Genomic DNA, 19,291 nt, shown 5'->3' with positions numbered 1-19,291 from the left:
AAAATAATTTACAATGTCAGTGTGGCCCAGTTAAGATTAGTTAGTTGCATGTAGTTGCATATAGAGTCTTAAGTTGTCTAAACCAATTTCGTTCTTTTTGTAGATCATTATGCCTCCTCGACGTGAGCTACCAGCTATCACTAGATCTATCGGTAGGGGAAGAGGTCACCCCAGACAAAGTCGGTCGGATTCCATAGAAGAGGAGTCGGCTGCATTTTCTTTTAGAGCAGTTCCTATTGCTGAGTCTACGGACATTCCTGTACCTCCTCCACCACCTGTTGCTACTCTTGGCGTACCTACATGCAACTTGATTCCCCTGCTCAGGCATTAGCTTCTTTTCTCGCTACTCTTGCAGGCCAGGCTCAGGCTGGTCCAATTCCACCCGTTGATTCCCCTGTAACAGCCCTAGTACCACCACCTCCTATTCCACCCCAAACACCGGACGTCTCCATTTCTAAGAAGTTGAAGGAAGCTAGACAGTTGGATTGCGTATCGTTTACTAGTGAGTTAGATGAGACCGCATATAAGGATTGGGTTAATCAAGTTTCGAAGACTTTTTCTGATATGAGATTAGATGACGACATGAAGCTAATGGTGGCTACTAGATTACTAGAGAAGAGGGCCCGTACCTGGTGGAATTCGGTGAAGTCCCGTTCCACTACTCTTCAGACATGGTCTAACTTCCTTAGAGAATTTGATGGTCAGTATTTTACTTACTTTCATTAGAAAGAAAAGAAAAGAGAATTTCTAAGCTTGAAACAAGGAAATCTAACTATAGAGGAGTACGAGACTTGTTTTAACGAGTTAATGTTATATGTGCCAGATCTGGTGAAATCTAAGCAGGATCAAGCCAATTATTTCGAGGAAGGGCTCCGTAATGAGATCAGGGAACGGATGACAGTGACTGGTAGGGAGCCACATAAGGAAGTTGTGCAAATGGCCTTACGGGCTGAGAAGCTCGCCACTGAGAATAGACGGATCCGACCTGAGTTCACAAAGAGAAGGAATCCGCCTACGTTCCCGGGTCAGTCTTCAAAGAGAGGCAGAGATTCGACATCTACTGCAGGAAGTACTACCTCAGCGTCTGTGGCATCCACTAGACCTCCATCTCAGTAGTCACAGCGAAGATCTTCTAGATTTGATCGGCCAGTGATGAGTAGTCAGGGGAGGACTTCAGGAGGATTGGACAGATGCCGTAATTGCGAAGGATTTCATGTTGGGTCATGTAATCAGCTTGTAAAGTGTTTTCAATACGGCCAACAAGGGCATATCAAGAGAGATTGTCCTCAGTTAAGACGGGGTACAATAACTACTTCTACTCCTCCGACTCGTCTTAGTATACAACGAAGAGACACTTCGAGATCACAATCCAGACAAGGCCCAATGATACGGTCAAGCATGGGGAGTAATACCCCAGAGCAGCCATCTTCTAGACCGCAGCCCCAGATTTCGACCACGGTCTTTGCAATGACTGAGGATGAAGCCCGAGTTCGATCTAGCATAGTGACAAGTACTATGATTGTGTTTGATAGAGATGCACATGTTTTGATAGATTCTGGTTCTGATAGATCATACGTTAGCATATCATTTGCATTATTCTCAAATAGGAACCTGTCACCATTAGAGGAAGAGATTGTAGTGCATACTCCTCGAGGCGAGCGATTAGTAAGAAATACATATTACAGAGACTATGGTATTAAAGTTGGGGAAGAAGAATTCATGGGTGATTTAATCCCTTTGGAGATTCGGGACTTTGATTTGATCTTGGGTATGGATTGGTTGTCCACTCGTCTAGCAAAGGTGGATTGTTTTAAGAAAGAAGAGATTCTCTAGAGTTTAGAGGGAGTAAAAGTTGTATTTACGACGGAGCGTCGAGTATTACCGTTTTGTGTAATCTCGACCTTTAAAGCTTTGAAATTGGTACGAAAGGGATATCCGGCATACTTGGCTTACGTGATTGATATATCGAGGGAGGAACCTAAGTTAGAGAATGTCCCCGTAGTAAGTGAGTTCCTTGATGTATTTCTTGATGAATTACTAGGACTTCCTCCCGATCGTGAGTTTGAATTCACCATTGACTTAATTTCGGGTACTGCCCCTATCTCTATTCCTCCATATAGAATGGCTCCGGTAGAGTTGAAGGAGTTGAAAGTACAATTACAAGAGTTGGTGGACAAGGGTTTTATACGCCCTAGTATATCTTCATGGGAAGCACCGATTTTATTTGTGAAAAAAAAAGATGGTACACTTCGGTTTTGTATAGATTACCGACAACTTAACAGAATGACCATTAAGAACAAGTATCCGTTGCTGAGGATTGGTGATCTTTTCGATCAATTACAGGGAGTTAAAATGTTTTCTAAGTTTGATCTAAGGTCTGGATATCATCAGTTGAGGATTCAAGAACAGGATGTACCCAAGACAGCGTTCAGGACTCGGTACGGTCATTATGAGTTCTTGGTCATGCCTTTCGGGTTAACTAATGCACCGACAGCTTTTATGGATCTCATGAACAGGGTGTTCCACCCTTACTTGGACAAGTTTGTTGTTGTGTTCATTGATGACATACTAGTTTACTCGAGAGATAATGATGAGCACGCTGCCCACTTGCGTATAGTATTACAAACTTTATGAGAAAGACAATTGTATGTAAAGTTTTCGAAGTGTGAGTTTGGTTATAGGAAGTGGTATTCTTGGGACACGTAGTATCGAGAGCTGGAATATATGTTGATCCCAAGAAGATAGAGGCAATTTTATAATGGGAGCAACCTAAGACATTGACAGAGATTCGTAGTTTCCTCGGATTAGCCGGTTATTATCGGAGGTTTGTTCAGGGGTTTTCCTTAATAGCAGCTCTTTTGACCAGTCTAACTCGTAAGGGAGTTAAGTTTGTGTGGGATGATGTTTGTGAGAATCAATTTCAGGAGCTAAAGAACCGGTTAACCTCCGCTCCCGTTTTAACACTTTCTGTGAGTGGTAAGGGATTTATGGTGTATAGTGATGCATCTAAGTTGGGGTTAGGGTGTGTGTTGATGCAGGATGAGAAAGTAATAGCTTATGCTTCCCGGCAGTTGAAGAAACATGAAGCAAATTACCCTACCCATGATTTAGAGTTAGCAGCAGTGGTGTTTGCTTTAAAAATCTTGAGGCATTACTTGTATGGTGAGCATTGTTGGATATTTACGGATCACAAGAGTTTAAAATATTTGCTCACCCAAAAAGAGCTTAATTTGAGGCAAAGGCGATAGTTGGAGTTGATAAAAGATTATGACTTGGTGATAGACTATCATCCGAGAAAGGCGAACATTGTAGCTGATGCCTTAAGTCGTAAGTCTTCATCGTCTTTAGCAGCACTTCAGAGTTGTTATTTTCCAGCATTATTAGAGATGAAATTTCTTGGGGTCCAGTTGAGAAATGGTAAGGATGGATCCTTATTGGCAAGCTTCATAGTGCGACCTTCGTTACTTGATCAAATCCAGGATATTCAAAGGTCTGATGATGAGTTAAGAAAAGAAATTCAAAAACTGACCGATGGAGGAGTCAGTGAGTTCAATTTCAGAGAGAATAACGTATTGATGTTTAGAGATTGAGTTTGTGTTCTTGAGGGAAACCAGCTAAGATAGGCGATCATGGAAGAAGCCCATTCATTTGCCTATGCATTACATCCTGGAGGCACCAAGATGTATAGGACTATCAAGGAGAATTATTGGTGGCCGGGTATGAAGCGAGACATAGCAGAATTCGTAGCAAAGTGTCTCGTATGTCAGCAAGTTAAAGCGGAGCATGAGAGGCCAGTAGGTACACTTTAGTCTTTACCTATTCCTGAGTGGAAATGAGAGCATGTAACTATGGATTTTGTTTCGGGACTGCCGCGGACACAAAGGGGAAAGGATGCGATCTGGGTGATTGTAGATCGGTTGACTAAGTCCGCTCACTTTTTAGCTGTCCATAGTACATACTCTATTGAGAAGCTGGCTCAGCTCTATATAGATGAGATTGTGAGGCTACATGGAGTTCCCGTTTCTATAGTGTCAGACCGAGATCCTCGATTCACTTCTCGATTCTGGCCAAAATTTCAAGAAGCTCTCGGAACCAAATTGAAATTTAGCACTGCTTTTCACCCACAGACGGATGGTCAGTCAGAGAGGACTATCCAGACCTTGGAGGATATGTTACGGGCTTGTGTCATTGACTTTATTGGGAGTTGGGACAGACATTTGCCATTGGTGGAATTTGCTTACAACAATAGCTTTCAGTCTAGCATTGGTATGGCACCATACGAAGCTTTATATGGAAGAAAATGTCGTACTCCACTCTGTTGGGATGAAGTAGGTGAAAGGAAGTTAGTGAGTGTGGAATTGATCGAGCTAACTAATGACAAGATCAAGGTTATACGAGAGAGGCTAAAGGTAGCCCAGGATAGGCAGAAGAGCTATGCAGATAAACGGAGAAAAGACTTGGAGTTTGGAGATCGATGATAAAGTTTTCTTAAGGTTTCTCCTTGGAAAAGTAATAATTTGAATACTTTGAAGTATTAAATCTTATTGATTATACTATCATGATAAATTATGGTGTTTTATTGGATAATGAAAGGTGCGATTTGATTTGCAAAGAGGGGAAAGCTCAACCCGAGATATATTAGACCCTTTCGTATCATTGAAAGGATTGGGCCAGTGGCTTACAGACTTGAATTACCCCCGGAGTTAGATCGGATCCATAATGTCTTCCACGTCTCGATGTTGAAAAAGTATGTTCCCAATCCTTCCCACATTCTAGAGACACCAACGATTGAACTGCATGAAGATTTAAAGTTCGAGGTGCAGCCGGTACGTATTCTAGATCGAAAGGATCGAGTGTTGAGGAACAAAAGCATTCCAATGGTGAAAGTATTGTGGAAGAATGCTCGAATGGAAGAAATGACATGGGAAGTAGAGCATCAGATGAAGAGCCAATACCCGCATTTATTTATCGAATCTGGTAAGTGAAATTTTGAGGTCAAAATTTTATTTTAAGGGGGGTAGAATTGTAAAATCCGACCCTATAAATACATGTCATAACATACATGTACTGAGTAGCATGTTATTATGCTACGAAAGTCCCTAAGAATAGACGAAACCCGGTATTGTACCTAACGGTACACTTGAATTGATTTAACCTCGAACTAGTTCAAATAGGAATCGTAGGATGAAATTTAACATTTTATAGTCAAGGAATAACTAAAAATGATTGTTTGGAGTTCAAGGGTTCATTTGGGAAAAAATTGAAAATTTTGATGTTTAAGGGCAAAATCGTAATTTTTCCACCCGTGGATAAAATTTGAGATTTTGAGAGAATTTAGATCAAACTTGTCAAATTGGAGAATGCTATGAGTATAAGGGATGAAAAATATGTCCATGGGCAATTTTTCAGTTTTTTGGGCAAAAATGCAATTTTTCACTTTTACGGGAGCAAAAGTGTAAATTTTAAAAATTACTCCACTGAGACTTTGGATAAGTCTAAGAATTTTATCTAAGCTATGGATATGTGGGACAAGTGTATGGTGAAAATTTGAAAACAAATGGATGAAATTTTAAAAATGGGCCAATGGGAAAGTGACACATGGCACTTTTTAATGATTTAATATTATTTTAATGAAAAGTCAGCCCATTTAAACCCCATTTTAAGTGCTGGCTGACCATAAGGAAGAACAAGAGAGGAAATAGAGAGGAAATGAAGAAAACAAAGAAAACAAAGGGAAACTAGAAAAATTCAAAGGGGAATTCGCGTTTTTTGCCTGTTTACGCATCTAACGGTAAGATTTTTTGACTTTAGCTTGATTTCTACCTTTCTTATGCCTTTGTTTCCATTTAGTATGCTTGAGGAGAGAGATCTAAAAGTGACATCAAGGGCTGGACGAAATTCTAGGGGAGAGATTTTGAAATTTTTAGGTTTTGATTTTTAGTTAAATTGGTAGTTTTAGTTAGTTAAATGTGTTTAGAAATTAAATTGGGCAAGAAAGCATTAAATTTTCACAATACCCACCCTTGGGTGAATCTGCAATGAGGTACAGTGATGATGATATGATTTTTATTCTAAGAGAAATAAAGAGAAAATGATGAAAAATGGTTAAATGTGATAGAAAAACAAAGTAGAAAATTTACCAAGTTAATGTCCCATTTTTTGCCGAATTTTCCAAGGAAGAGAGTGAGCTGATTTTGGTGCTTTTAGAGGAATATTGGCTGATAATTAATGGTTAGAAAGGTTGGAGAGAGAATGGGACAATTTAGAGCTAAAATAGAGCGCATTAGCAATTTATAGAGTAAAGTGCCAAAAATTGGTTAATACCGTGTTTAAGCCATTTTTGGCTATTGCATTTCATACCATGCATTAGTATAGGATTTAAGTCAAATATATAGTGATTAGCATTAATGTGATGAATTGAGTAAATTTTTACAATGTGTCTAGGAGGAGAGCCTTCCGATAAAGGTAAGAAAATCATACCCGATGAGTAGTTATCGGGGCACCTAAAAAGCAATTAGTTTGTACAAACGGTGAGTAAACTTATTATTATTGTAAATTATCTAGGGTTTATTTTTAAATGCTCTTTATGTATTTTATGAAATGAAAACGAGATTAAAATGGGATTTTTGATGTTTTACAAATAAATGTGACAAATAAAGATATATTGGGTTAATTATGAAATTGAGTAATTGGAGGCTGTTAACTGTCTTGAAAATTATATATTTTCCTATGAATGGCTTATGAGATATGAGTATATGTGGCTATATTTTGTAAGTGTATTGGAAAATTTATGTAAGTTGTTTTTACTATGCAGGCTGGATAAAAAAATAAAAGCCACGTTATACTGTCGAAATTTTATTAAAATTGGTGGGTTGGTGACTACAGTGACGAATTTTCGTGGATTGCCTATTAGAGGGGCACGGTAAACCCGGTTATATAGTTACTCCGGTTGTAGAGGCGAGGAGGGTAACTCCTGGGGTAGTATTAGAGCTCACTTCACGTCAAACCCCCACGTGAATGTGTAACTCGGCCAACGCCAAGGAACGGCTTGTTTTAAAAATAAAAATGTGTTTCACATGTAAATGTTATAACAACCTTGGCGTACTCGGTTAGATGCCTCGGCCAAGGTATCCCCGAGGATTAGTTTTGGCTTGAGCCTTGTTTTCTTTTATAAAAGACATAAGCCTTAACAATTGTTTTGGTAAATTACAAATATTTTATGGTTTAAGAAATAAATTGAAAATATTATGAAATGGTTTATGATTTGTTGTTTAAACTTGTCTCCCTGTTACTCGCCTTTAGATATTTATGATAATGTCTGTTTACTCATTGGGATTGCAAAATCTCACCCACCTCCTTTCCAAATATTTCAGGTCTGTGGCAGCTTGTAGATACCCTATTTTGTCGAGGATTCCAGTTGACATCTCTACCACACAGATAGTAGGTTTCTAGCACCAACACTAGGTATATTTTGGGCCACTTGTCATTGTAACCATTATTGTACATTATAACTTTGTAAATTTTTGTATGTGTGAATTTATTTTACTTACACGTTACAAAAGATTTCTTACACGTGTTTCTATAAATATTGTTTTATATAAAAATGCTATATTTTAATCAATATTTTGAATAGTGATATTTGTCTATAAATCCTTTTAAAAAAATATTTTTTTGGAATTATTTGAGCCAAAAACGACTGGTAATTGTTTTTAATGGAATGTTTAACAACGATTGCTCACAAGAAAGGAAAGAAACTGATATGTAAGCCTTGCGGGGTTCCGGTTGGCATTCCAGGTAATGAGTGTCAATCGGGACATCGTGGAGGTTGTCATGGGCCCGAGGGAGGTTCCGGGTCGTGACAGCATGTTTACGAAAAACTCTCCTTTTGGATTATCCCGTTCCCCGCATTTACTTACAGAGTCTTTGTGACTCACATGTTATTTTCTTCATATTTGTTTTACAGATCAATGATTAGTTACTATCGAGTTGCAAATATAACTTTCTAGTCTTCTTCCTTTAGTAAGTGTCTAGTAGCCACTTGATGCCTAGAGGGCCAGTTATGTTTCAGTGACAAGTCAGTCTTTATAACTTTATGAATTTAGGAAACTAACTTTCCTCAAATTCATCATGTTTTGGCTAAAGACTTTATACAAGTTAATCAAGAATTAGAAATAAGTGAGATACATCCCCTTATATCACTTAGGGTGATGAATACTCTCTTGACCACTCATTCATCTTCGCATGCTTCATGGCATACCCAAAAACTGTTAGTATATGCCCTTGAGCCAATTGGATTGGCCAAGGTATATATATTGCCATTTAATGCATACTTAATCACATAATTATATGTGATAGAGGTTTTCTTTCATGTTAATACAATAATAAAGAGTTATTAAGTACTAATTGGATGAAACCTATGGAACATAAAGGCCTTACAAGAGAATTGTAAAGTTGTTACAGTTATGAGATCACTACGCATCAAAGCCATATTCTTAAAATTATTCTTAGTCATTGTATTGTCAAGATAGGGCATTGACAATGCTCAAAGACTAGTACATGTTAAGCCTCTTTACTTTGGAAATAAGCAATCGATCTCATAAATTGAAGAATATGGGATACTTGAGGATAACATGTGGGCGCTTATTAAAGAACAACTTCACTGAACATGACCTGCTATGAGAACTCCATTTGGTATTTCACTCAAGTAATTATAAAATATGTTGTCATGTGATAGTCGTGCAACTAGTCCTTAAACTTGAGAAACTAGGTCATTTTGTATGAGGAATGACATACTTTGATTTCACCTCTATGGGCCTGGAGGCAACCAGATGCCTAAACAGGATGTTTTTGGGTATGCCATTAAGCATGCGAAGGTGAATGACTGGTCAAGAAAGGATTCATCACCTTAAGTGATATGAAGGGATGTATCTCACTTGTTCTCAATTCTTGATTAACTTGTATAAGTCTTTGGGCAAAGCATCATGAATTTGAGGAAAGTTAGTTTCTTAAATTCATAATGTTAGTCATGAATTATGAGAACTAATATGGAATGCTATAAGTAGACATTGAGCCATGCTTTATGACATATCTGAGATATTAGATGAAAGGATGGTATTGCACTAAGAGGCTTATCAATGTAAGGCTTTGTCAAATTCTTTAATTGACTCTCTAACATTTGGTGGTCATGATGTATTGCTAGATGCTGCTCATGATCTACAAGTATAAATCAATTATCAAATTGATATTTGATTAGGATTTATATTTATTGTATAACATGTTAGAAGCCTCATGGGTCACACATATTAAGTGACAAGATTGTGATTAAACAAGGATAATCAATTCAGTTAGGCTTAATTTGAATAAATCAAAATAAAGTGGGAAATTAATTAAGTTCACAAGAACTTAATTGAATTAAAATACAACTATTGTATCTAGGGTTACAACTTAATTTGGCTATATAACTATGTTATGTTAGCAAACTAAAACTCTAAACCTATAACCACTTTTCAACCATTTCATAAAAAAAGAAAAGAAAAATCATTTTCTTTGTCTGACAAAATAGGATTCGGCAAGAATTTTTTGTCCTTTTGTTTTAGAAAGAAAACTTGCTAGCACAAGTAAAATCCTACTTTTGAGAATGTCTTATTCAGTCACTGTGCAGATTACTGTTAGAGGCCAAATACTTGGGTGGCTAAAGATTTGACAAATCCTAAAGGTTAAGAAACAAAGATTTTGATTGCAGGATTTTAAACTGTCTTATTCTCTTTTCAAGTTTCTTTATTCATCACAAGCCTTTTACATCTAATTGGCTCTTGATTTCAATATCTAGAGTAAGGTATGCAACTCTTAAACTTATGAGTGTTCATAATTAATTTAAAAATTACATGAGAAACACAAAACTTGATCCTATAGGATTCAGTTGTTTTTCTTATTAAATACTAGTTTATTTTTCCTTTGCGTTATATTATTAATTTCTTAATTAATTTCATGTTTGAGCATGAGGTCGAATCCCAGCAAAAACACCTTGTTGAGGCATCTGGTTGCCTCTAGACCCCTAGAAGTGAAATCAAAGTATGTCATTCCTCATACATGATGACCTAGTGTCTCAAGTCTAAGGACTAGTTGCATGACTATCACATGAGAATATATTCCATAGACACTTGAGTGAAATACCAAATGGAGTTCTCATAGTAGGTCATGTTCAATGAATTTGTTCTTTAACAAGCACCTACATGTTATCCTCAAGTATCCCATATACTTCAATCTATGAGATTGATTGCTTACTTTCCAAGTAAGGAAGCTTAACATATACCAATCTTTGAGCATTATCAATGCCTTGTCTTGACAATACAATGATTAGGAACTATTTTAGAAACATGGCTTTGATGCATAGAGATCTCATAATTGCAACAACTTTACAATTCTCTTGCAAGGCTTTTATATTCCATGGGCTTCATCCACTTTGTACTTAATAACTCTTTATTATTACACTAACATGAAAGAAAACCTCTATCACATATTGTTATGCAATTAAGTATTCATTAAATGACAATATATCCCTTGATCAATCCAATTAACTCCAAGGCATATACCAACACTTTACTAGGACTGCTCACTCATTAAGGTTGTCATGTTTTTGGTTTTACCATAAATTTACATGTGTTTTGAAACTCATGAAAAAGTCTCCAAAATCTTTAACCATGTATCTCTGGCAATAAGATGTACCCTTGCACTTATAGGGCACACAAAACTGTGGTCCCAACTTGCATCTAGTCAGCATGAATATCATGTTTTTGTTACTGTTAGTAGACTATATACAGCAAATATTGGCTTCAAGAGTTTCTTTTTTTGGTCAAATTTGTGTCAGTCATTTCATTTAATGACCTTTTCACTAGCTAACACTAAAAACAGTTACTATGGAATTTGTCCAACTTAAATGAACTGGACAATGATCTTTTATTTATGGGAAATAGTAGTCTCACCTATGAAAAGAAAAAACAGTAAATAAAAACGATACTCATGTAATGAGTTTTCCATTTTTCTACTTTTAGTTTTTGAAGATTGTTTTGTGTCCCTTTCACAAACAGCTTAGTTAGCAAGACCATTCGTAATTATATGTGCATCCCTTATTATGTTTCACCACCAAGTAAAACTTCTCATGTAGGCTAATAAATCTCAACTGAGTTTATCATAGTTAAAAGAAAAAAAAAGAGTAAGCAGCAAAAGTAAAAGATACAGAAAAAAAGGCATTTATATCTTGATTTCATCCTTTACCCGTGTGTTTCATCACCGTGTGAACCGCATATATAGACAATAAACAAAGTCTAGTTCACGTAGTAGGAAACAATAAAAGGGTTATCAATAAAATCCCTAAAGGAACATGAAGGATCAATTTTGAGTTAGATTAAGTGGCCTTAAACATATCATTATGTTCAAAGTTGTCTTAAAATCGATTCTTTGTTAGATCACCAATTGGAAAACATCGAAATGGCTTCAAAGCATGTAATAGCGTCACTGTCCTTAAAATTTTATTTGTCCCCACTGAGTGTATGCAAAAGGTTACAAGCGATAAATCTCAAGGATACAACAAAGTTCAGTGATTGATTGCGTTTTGCACTGATGAAGTCAATTCACTGAACATTCACCAATGTATGGCAAGATTATCTATACTTCTATAAGATTTTTTGGAGTAAAACGATACAAAAGAAAATTTGGAGAATATTAAAAAGAAAAAAAATAATGTTATTTTATTGTTTTTGTGTCTTTTTTGTTTTAGATGAAGGTCTTATTCATAGACAATCAAGATAGTTTTCCAACAGACACAATTGTGTCTATTTCATATAAAATCTATTTCTATCTATTTCGAACAAAATCTGTTTCTATCCATTTTTAGCAGTTATGTCTGTTGGTTATCAACAAAAATAATTATTTTTCAAACCATAGACATAAATGTTTTTTTTTTGTTGCCAAAAAATTAAAAAATTATTTTCAGTTGCCTACACCTATACGTTTCACATGGTCAAGTGCCATTATAATTAATTAAATATTAAATTTAATTAATTTTAACGTCACTCAAACTAAAAAAATCCATGCGTGATCCGTTGTTGACTAAAGTCCAACTAGAATGAACTTATTCCCCGTTTTATTTAAATGACTCTTTTTTTCTTTTATTTTTTTAATATAAAATTTTATCCTACATTCATTATTATTGAAAATATCTAATATTCCTTTATTTCAAGGTAACCTGCCAGGATAAAACAAATTACTATATCCTAAATGTGGAAATCCAAGAGGAAAATACTTTAAAAGCCCTCATTGTCATCTTATGACCATACGGTAGCTTAACTTGTTTTCTTGTTCCCGAGAAAACTAGTATCGGTTGGTGTCTTCTGACTAGGCAAGATAATAAACTGATGCAATACTTAGCTTTCAGTGACATGAGTTAGCCGAAAGACTTACTTCTTTAATATATAGGAAACAAAACAAAAGGGAAATATTAAGAAATTAAAGAAACTAGTAGTAATGCTTTATACGTAGAGTGAATGTGACAAGGGATGTTAAGTACGTCAGGTACCATTAATATCTTCCAATAATGCACCGAAAACAGGCAAATATATGTGAAACTTGATGATTTTTTAAACTAAAACAACGGTGATATAACAGCTACTCTCATCATGTGAGGCCACAGAGCATGGCCGGCCCTTGGGTGAAGCCACCCAAGCAAGGGCTTTAAGCCCTCAATTTGGAGAGGTCTCAATTTTAGAGAAGATTTATAATTTTATAATAATTATAATATAATTAATTATATTAAAAATACATAAAAATTAAAAATATATAAAAATAAAAAATAATTAATAAAATTATTTATTTTTTCACTTTTTTAATTATGTACTTAATAAATATCAATTTTCTATTACTTTCTTATTTCTAAAATACTATTAATTCTCAACTATATTTTCTTATTTTCAATAAACTAACAGTTATGTGTATTTAATCATTTCCAATAGCTATTTTTTCTCACTTATTTCTCTTATTTTTAATCAATGCATTTAATGATTTCCAACAGCTATTTTTTTTTCTTATATATAAAATTATATTTTTTTTCAATGTATAATATCTACTTTTAAAATCTTCCTTTTCAATGTATAATATCTACTTTTGAAATCTTCCTTTCTCATTTGCTCTTTCTTCCTTCAACTTCAATTTTTCTCCAAAGAATACACAAAAAGTCTGTTCTTTTATTATCTTCATAAAGTTGTGAGTCTCATTTGCGATTTGCAATAAGCATTCAACAATTAGGTACTATTGTTCTAATCTTTACATATTTTTTAATTTAATTTACATATTTTTTACTTTAATTTATATATTTTTGCTTTTAGAATAATGTTAACAATTTCAGCAAGTATTGTTTCAGGAGAAGGAAGTTTTTCAAAACTAAAATTAATAAAATCTTATTTAAAATCAACAATGTCTCAAGAAAGATTAAATGAATTACCTATATTATTAATTGAAAAAGAAATATTAGAAGAACTTGATTATAAAAATTGAATTAAAAATTTTATATCTCAAAAAGTTAGAAGAATAAAATTTTAATAATTTTTTTAATTTCAATAAAAAAAACTTCATTTAAATATTTCGTTTTAGCTCTTTAAATTTATTGGGCCGCTCTTGCCACAGAGAAAGAAAGACTCGTTGCGTTGCCTTGTCATTACTTTAATTAATCAAAGCAAGAATCCCGCAATTTGTCGTATTGACCTCACATTTGATTAGGCCCTTAGGAAGAAAGAAGAGTCATGACAATTATCTAAAGTGAATGGTAAGCAGTTGGGGCACTTACAGAACACCTTTGATGAAATCTAAGTTAAAATGAAACTTGAAATTTAGTTGATTAAGCTTGGATTATGCGGTTAATAAAAAACGTAGAGCTTCAAAGTTGATTAAGCTCTTGACTTGAAATTTAGTAATTAGATCTAAAAGGAACTTGATGCGAATTCATAAAGCAGCTCGGAATCTGCGTTTAAACAAGGTTGACATTAAGAATTCCTTTATAAAGCGTTTAGCAATAGATGTTTGTTATGGACTCAAATTGCATGGTTACTCAAAAGCAGAGGAGTATCAATTCAATCTGTATTCACTGCCACCTAGTTTTCTTGATGGCAAGGCCATCAAAGATGGATAGATTTGCTGAATTCTGGAATAGAGATAATATACAAATAAGAGGAAAATTTGTTGGAACCAACTGAATTGTTCACACTATTCACTTATATTGCTTTATGTTGAGACATGGTGGAACATTAGAGCTTAGTGCTGAGTAACCTAATGGTTGTTATTATTTCACGGGGTAGTTCAGAACAATAAGGATTGCTCAACTAATCCTAATCTTAATATCCTAGCAGTTAATGGATGACTCCATTCTCTTTAACTTCTTTGGCTGCTGTTGCATCTTCTTTGACATCCTCTCTAACAGACTGTTCCTTTTCCTTTTCTTCTTTCTCTGCTTGTTCCTTTTCCTTCTCTTCTTTCTCAGCCTTTAGACGAGCTTCTTCCTCAGCTTTCTTTCTTGCTTCCTCCTTTGCATCCTTGAGGGCTTCAATCAAATTCTTCAAACAGGTCTCATCCTCTTCATCATCATCTGACTTCAGCATCAAATTCTCGGCAACATCAGCGGGAGTCATATCTGTTTCCTCCAACAAACTGCTTATTTCTCCGAAAAGTGGATGCAACTCAATGTCCAAATAATTCTTCGCTAGCACCTTGAATGCTTCAAAGCGACAATAGGACATTTCAATGTGCTTGTCCATTCTTCCTCTCCTTATTAAAGCTGGATCAAGCTTCTCAACATAGTTGGTAGTAAAAACAATGATTCTTTCACCCCCACAAGCTGACCAAAGCCCATCAATAAAATTCAAAAGCCCTGATAAAGTTACCTCACTATCTTTTTGCTCCTCTTCTTTTGCCTTCTTACTTATTGGATCCATCTCTTCCTCATTCTCATCTTTCTTTTTCTTTTTTTCTCTTTGGCCTGTAAGATCAAGAGAACAATCAATATCCTCTATCACTATGATAGATTTGTTTGATGTCTCAATCAAAAGCCTTCTCAGCTCTATATTATTCTTAACTGTAGTAAGCTCGAGATCATAGACATCATAATTCAAAAAATTAGCCATGGCAGCAATCATGGTAGATTTGCCAGTTCCTGGAGGACCATAAAGTAGATAACCACGCTTCCAAGCCTTTCCAATCTTAGCATAGTACTCTTTACCCTTACTAAACTTGATAAGATCCTTCTTGATTTCCTCTTTCTTTTTTGCATCCATTGCCAAAGTATCAAATGTAGCAGGATGCTCAAAAACTACGTGGCTCCATTTAGTACTTCTGTAACCAGACCAACTCTGGCCTGGATTGTTGGAGTAGAGCTTCCGCTGCCGGTTATCTGCTGCTATAGCCTTTCCTTGTTTGAGCACATGAATGAGATAAGTCCCGGTGATGAATTCCCGGTCACGTTTATGGAACTTGAGAATGTAATACCTCTTTTCATCGGAAGACGGATAAAATGAGAACTGTTGTGTTTTCGGAATATTTCTTCTTGCAGCCCACCAAACCTTAACTCCTTTAAACTCATCAGTGATTTCCTCATCATAGTCCATGCTAAGGACTAAAGACTGACTATCTTTGACAACATCAGCCTTAAGCCGCTTAGCAAAAGCAGAGGACTTGCCACTGAGATAGTTCTGAATTGCAGAGAATGCTTCACTACGCTTCATCCTTTCACCAGTGAATTCATCAAAGGTTACATGAATGTAAGGATACATCAAATTCGACAGCTTTTTACTATATCGAAAGATATAGTCCTGAAGCTGAGGAGGGAAGTATTGCCGGAACATGGCATACATGAACATTATGGCTGCCATGGTCGAGCCTAGATTAGACCACATATCTCCCTTCATCATCATTTTGCTCTACTCTCTCTTCTTTTCTAAGAATTATTGAATTATGTGATGCAGAAGTGTGTCAACTGTTAAATATATGGGAAAGAGATGATTGCTTGTGACTTGGTGTTTAAGTTTTAGCACCCAGTCTGCATATTGAAACTTCTGACTAGCTTCCAACATCTTAAAAGAAACAAAAAATGAACCATGATCTAAGGAAGTCAAGGTCTCTGTATTTATTTATTTTTCTTAATTTTGTAAGCCAGGGAAAATCTTTCAGTGGGTAATCATAGCCACCAGCTTGGACTCCTATCTCTTCTCCCTCCACACGGGTCCCAGTACTACTGCCACCGACAAAACAAAACAAGAAGCACGAGAGTTTTTTGTTCTGGCTCTTGGACGTCAGCTTAGACAAGTAGTTGGTTCGAAATTTCTTTCCATAATAAAAAAATTATTAAAATTGTTTGGACCCGCAATTGGATGTATGACGTGTTAGGGCTTGGTCCACACGATGTAAATGGGAATGTGGTCCCAATGTGTAAATGTGTAAACATGGACAAAGCCTTTTGGTCATCCACCAGGGTAGAAAAACATAGCTGTCTAGACGAATGAATGAACCACTGTCACATCATTTAACGCCTACTTGCTCATATCAAATCTTTCTGCCAAAAGCCAAAGATTATCTGAGCCTTGGATTCTCTATTTGCTATTAATCCTATGACTGAACTGTATATCTTAGATGTTGATTCAGATTTGACTACCAAAAGCTACCACAATTTTGACAAGAGAATCACATTCTAGATTTGATTGGATTAATTAACTTCAACACCCTTCTCTGAGCAAGACCTTAGCCTGTGTTTGTGCTTTTTTACTGGACCCAATTAGCAGAAAGATTTAATTAGTCGAATACAGTTATAATTTTAATCATTTAATATACATGGCCACCTCCATGGGCTATACGGTGACCTTTGAGCTGTGGGAAATTGTACATTGGCCGACGTTGTGAAGTGGCCCTATCAGGAAAAAGAGTCAATAAAATACACCCATCTTAAATTGAGTGTTTCTTCCTTTCTGATTTAACTTTTGCAAGGCGTTTGGTGCGGATTCTCCCTCTCAAAATCATATTTTACCATGATTTGCCTTCACTAATTAGATTATTGTATTTGGTAAGACCTTGACAATTTTACTTGACACTAATCTTAGGTTATTGAAAGTGATTAATATATTATTTTGGGAGGTGATCTAACTCTCCTTCCAAAGGTTAAAACCTTTTTTTCACCTAAGTGAAGTCATTTATAAAATTAATTATGGATAATTTACCCTTTTAACTTGTGAATAAAAAACTTGCTTCCTTTTTAAAAATTATAAATAATTTAATTCTTTCAAAAAAAATTTGCGGCCAATTCAAAGGATATTACATATTTCCCTCCATATTTTTTATGGTTATGTATATATTCTTTGTTTTGGTAATAAATTCAACATTAATTTAATAAATTAAATTTATCTTCCCGTTCAAAGCTTTTTCATTTAATTTAAAAGGTTAAGAGTTGGCTTATCAAAGATAAATATGTTTTTCATATTTGTTCATTGTATTAATTAATTAATTAATTAATTATAACTTATTTAAGAAAATAAAATAATAATATTTCACAAATTCTTACATTAATAAAATATTAAAGTTATTAATTTATTAACTTTTAAAATATAGTTATTTTGGCATTTTATAAAAACAATTTTGTTTGATTTTTATGTACATCAAACTTGGCGTGATCTCTTCACTTCAATGTCTGTTAATTATCAAGTAAAACTATTATCAAATATGGTTATTATAAATCAATTGATAATATTATCGTAATAATAAGATGAAGGAAACCACAGCGTTACCTCGAATGCTATTTGTTTGAGTTATCTTCAGATTCTAGTAAGCATGATTGGACAGCCAGATACGATGTTAGTGTTTATTTACAAATTTTGTAATTCAAAATTGATTCAAACTCAAGATTTTTATAGGAGAAAATTATAAGAAATAACCTTTCTTATAAACTCATTTAAAAAATAATCATCAATATAAATTTAATTGTTTTTGCTCAATTACAGTCATGAGATAACAAAAATACTCTTAAAAGTATTTCAGACAAATTAAATGCTCTCAAATTTTTTCTCCTGCCATTCGTATGCTATGCTTCCCATTTTTCTCTCTCGCCATCCAACTTTTTTTAATTTTACTACCATCACCATCTTTTTCTGTCTATTCTCTCGTCATCTCACGCTCTCATCGTTGATTTACAAACCAAAGAGCATGATATGGAACGTAACAATATATTCTTGAGTTTGTTGATTTACATTCACAAAACTCTCTCTCTTTGTCTATCTCTCACCATCTCACCATCGATCTACAGACCAAAAGCATGGTATGGTGAGTAACAACAGCTTTTTGGGTTTATTGGTGTTGTATTTTTCAATGATTCAAGTTTAGTATAACATGCCTTGACGTGTAACAAAGTGATTCATGTCTTGGCATGTAACATCAGTAGGAAGAAGGAAAAAGGAAGCTTTGGCATGTAATATCCAATGCTAAAACTTTGACCTTAGTGTACAATGTCTGGTGTTGAAGCTTTAACTTTAACATGTAACATCTGGTGCTAAAGCTTTGATCTTGGCATGCAATATCTACTGTTGAAGTTTTGGTGTGTAATATCTTCTGCTGAAGTGTGTAACAATTTTTTGAACATGGTATGTAACAACAACATTTATTAAACATGGCGTGTAACTTTCTCCTTTGTATTTTACTACAACATAAACTTTAGGAATTAAAACATCTAACAACTTTTTTCAACTATAATAATATTTTTTGAACATGGTATGTAATAACAACATTTTTTAAAGATATGTTATTAAACATGGCGTGTAACTTTCTCCTTTGTATTTTACTACAACATAAACTCTAGGAGTTAAAACATCTAACAACTTTTTTTCAACTATAATAATATTTTTTGAACATGGCATGTAATAACAACATTTTTTAAAGATATCATGTAATTTGTTCTTTATCTTTGTATTTGACTAAGATATATACTCTTGGAGCTAAACACCTTTACAATAAAAATAAAGTTTAAAATCAAAAAGGAATTTGACATGAAAATGAAGATGTCAAACCCTGCTTTGTAAAATAATTATAATGTCATTCACATGCTCGATAGAATGTTTGTATATTTAGGAAGTTCGAGAAATCGTTAAAAGATGATATTGCCCCTAATGGTACTATTGAGTCGATTAAGCCTCGAACTAATTCAAATAGGAATTTTAAGGTGAAATTAAGAGTTTCACAGTTCAGGGATGACTCAAAATGGTAATTCGGAGTT

The 19,291-nt window shown here is 34.7% G+C and overlaps 1 protein-coding gene across 1 annotated transcript; it reads right to left on the bottom strand.

The window, feature by feature from the left end:
- On the bottom strand, positions 14,190–16,139 carry LOC18601417 (AAA-ATPase At3g28580). The gene has a single exon (XM_007032348.2). It carries the CDS (start codon positions 15,951–15,953, stop codon positions 14,397–14,399), a length of 1,557 nt encoding a protein of 518 aa, XP_007032410.2. The 5' UTR covers positions 15,954–16,139; the 3' UTR covers positions 14,190–14,396.

This window comes from Theobroma cacao, chromosome 4 (assembly GCF_000208745.1).
Source record: "Theobroma cacao cultivar B97-61/B2 chromosome 4, Criollo_cocoa_genome_V2, whole genome shotgun sequence".
NCBI lineage: Eukaryota > Viridiplantae > Streptophyta > Magnoliopsida > Malvales > Malvaceae > Theobroma > Theobroma cacao.
The sequence above is the reverse complement of the archived record's forward strand: the minus strand, read 5'-3'. Positions and strand labels throughout refer to the sequence as shown.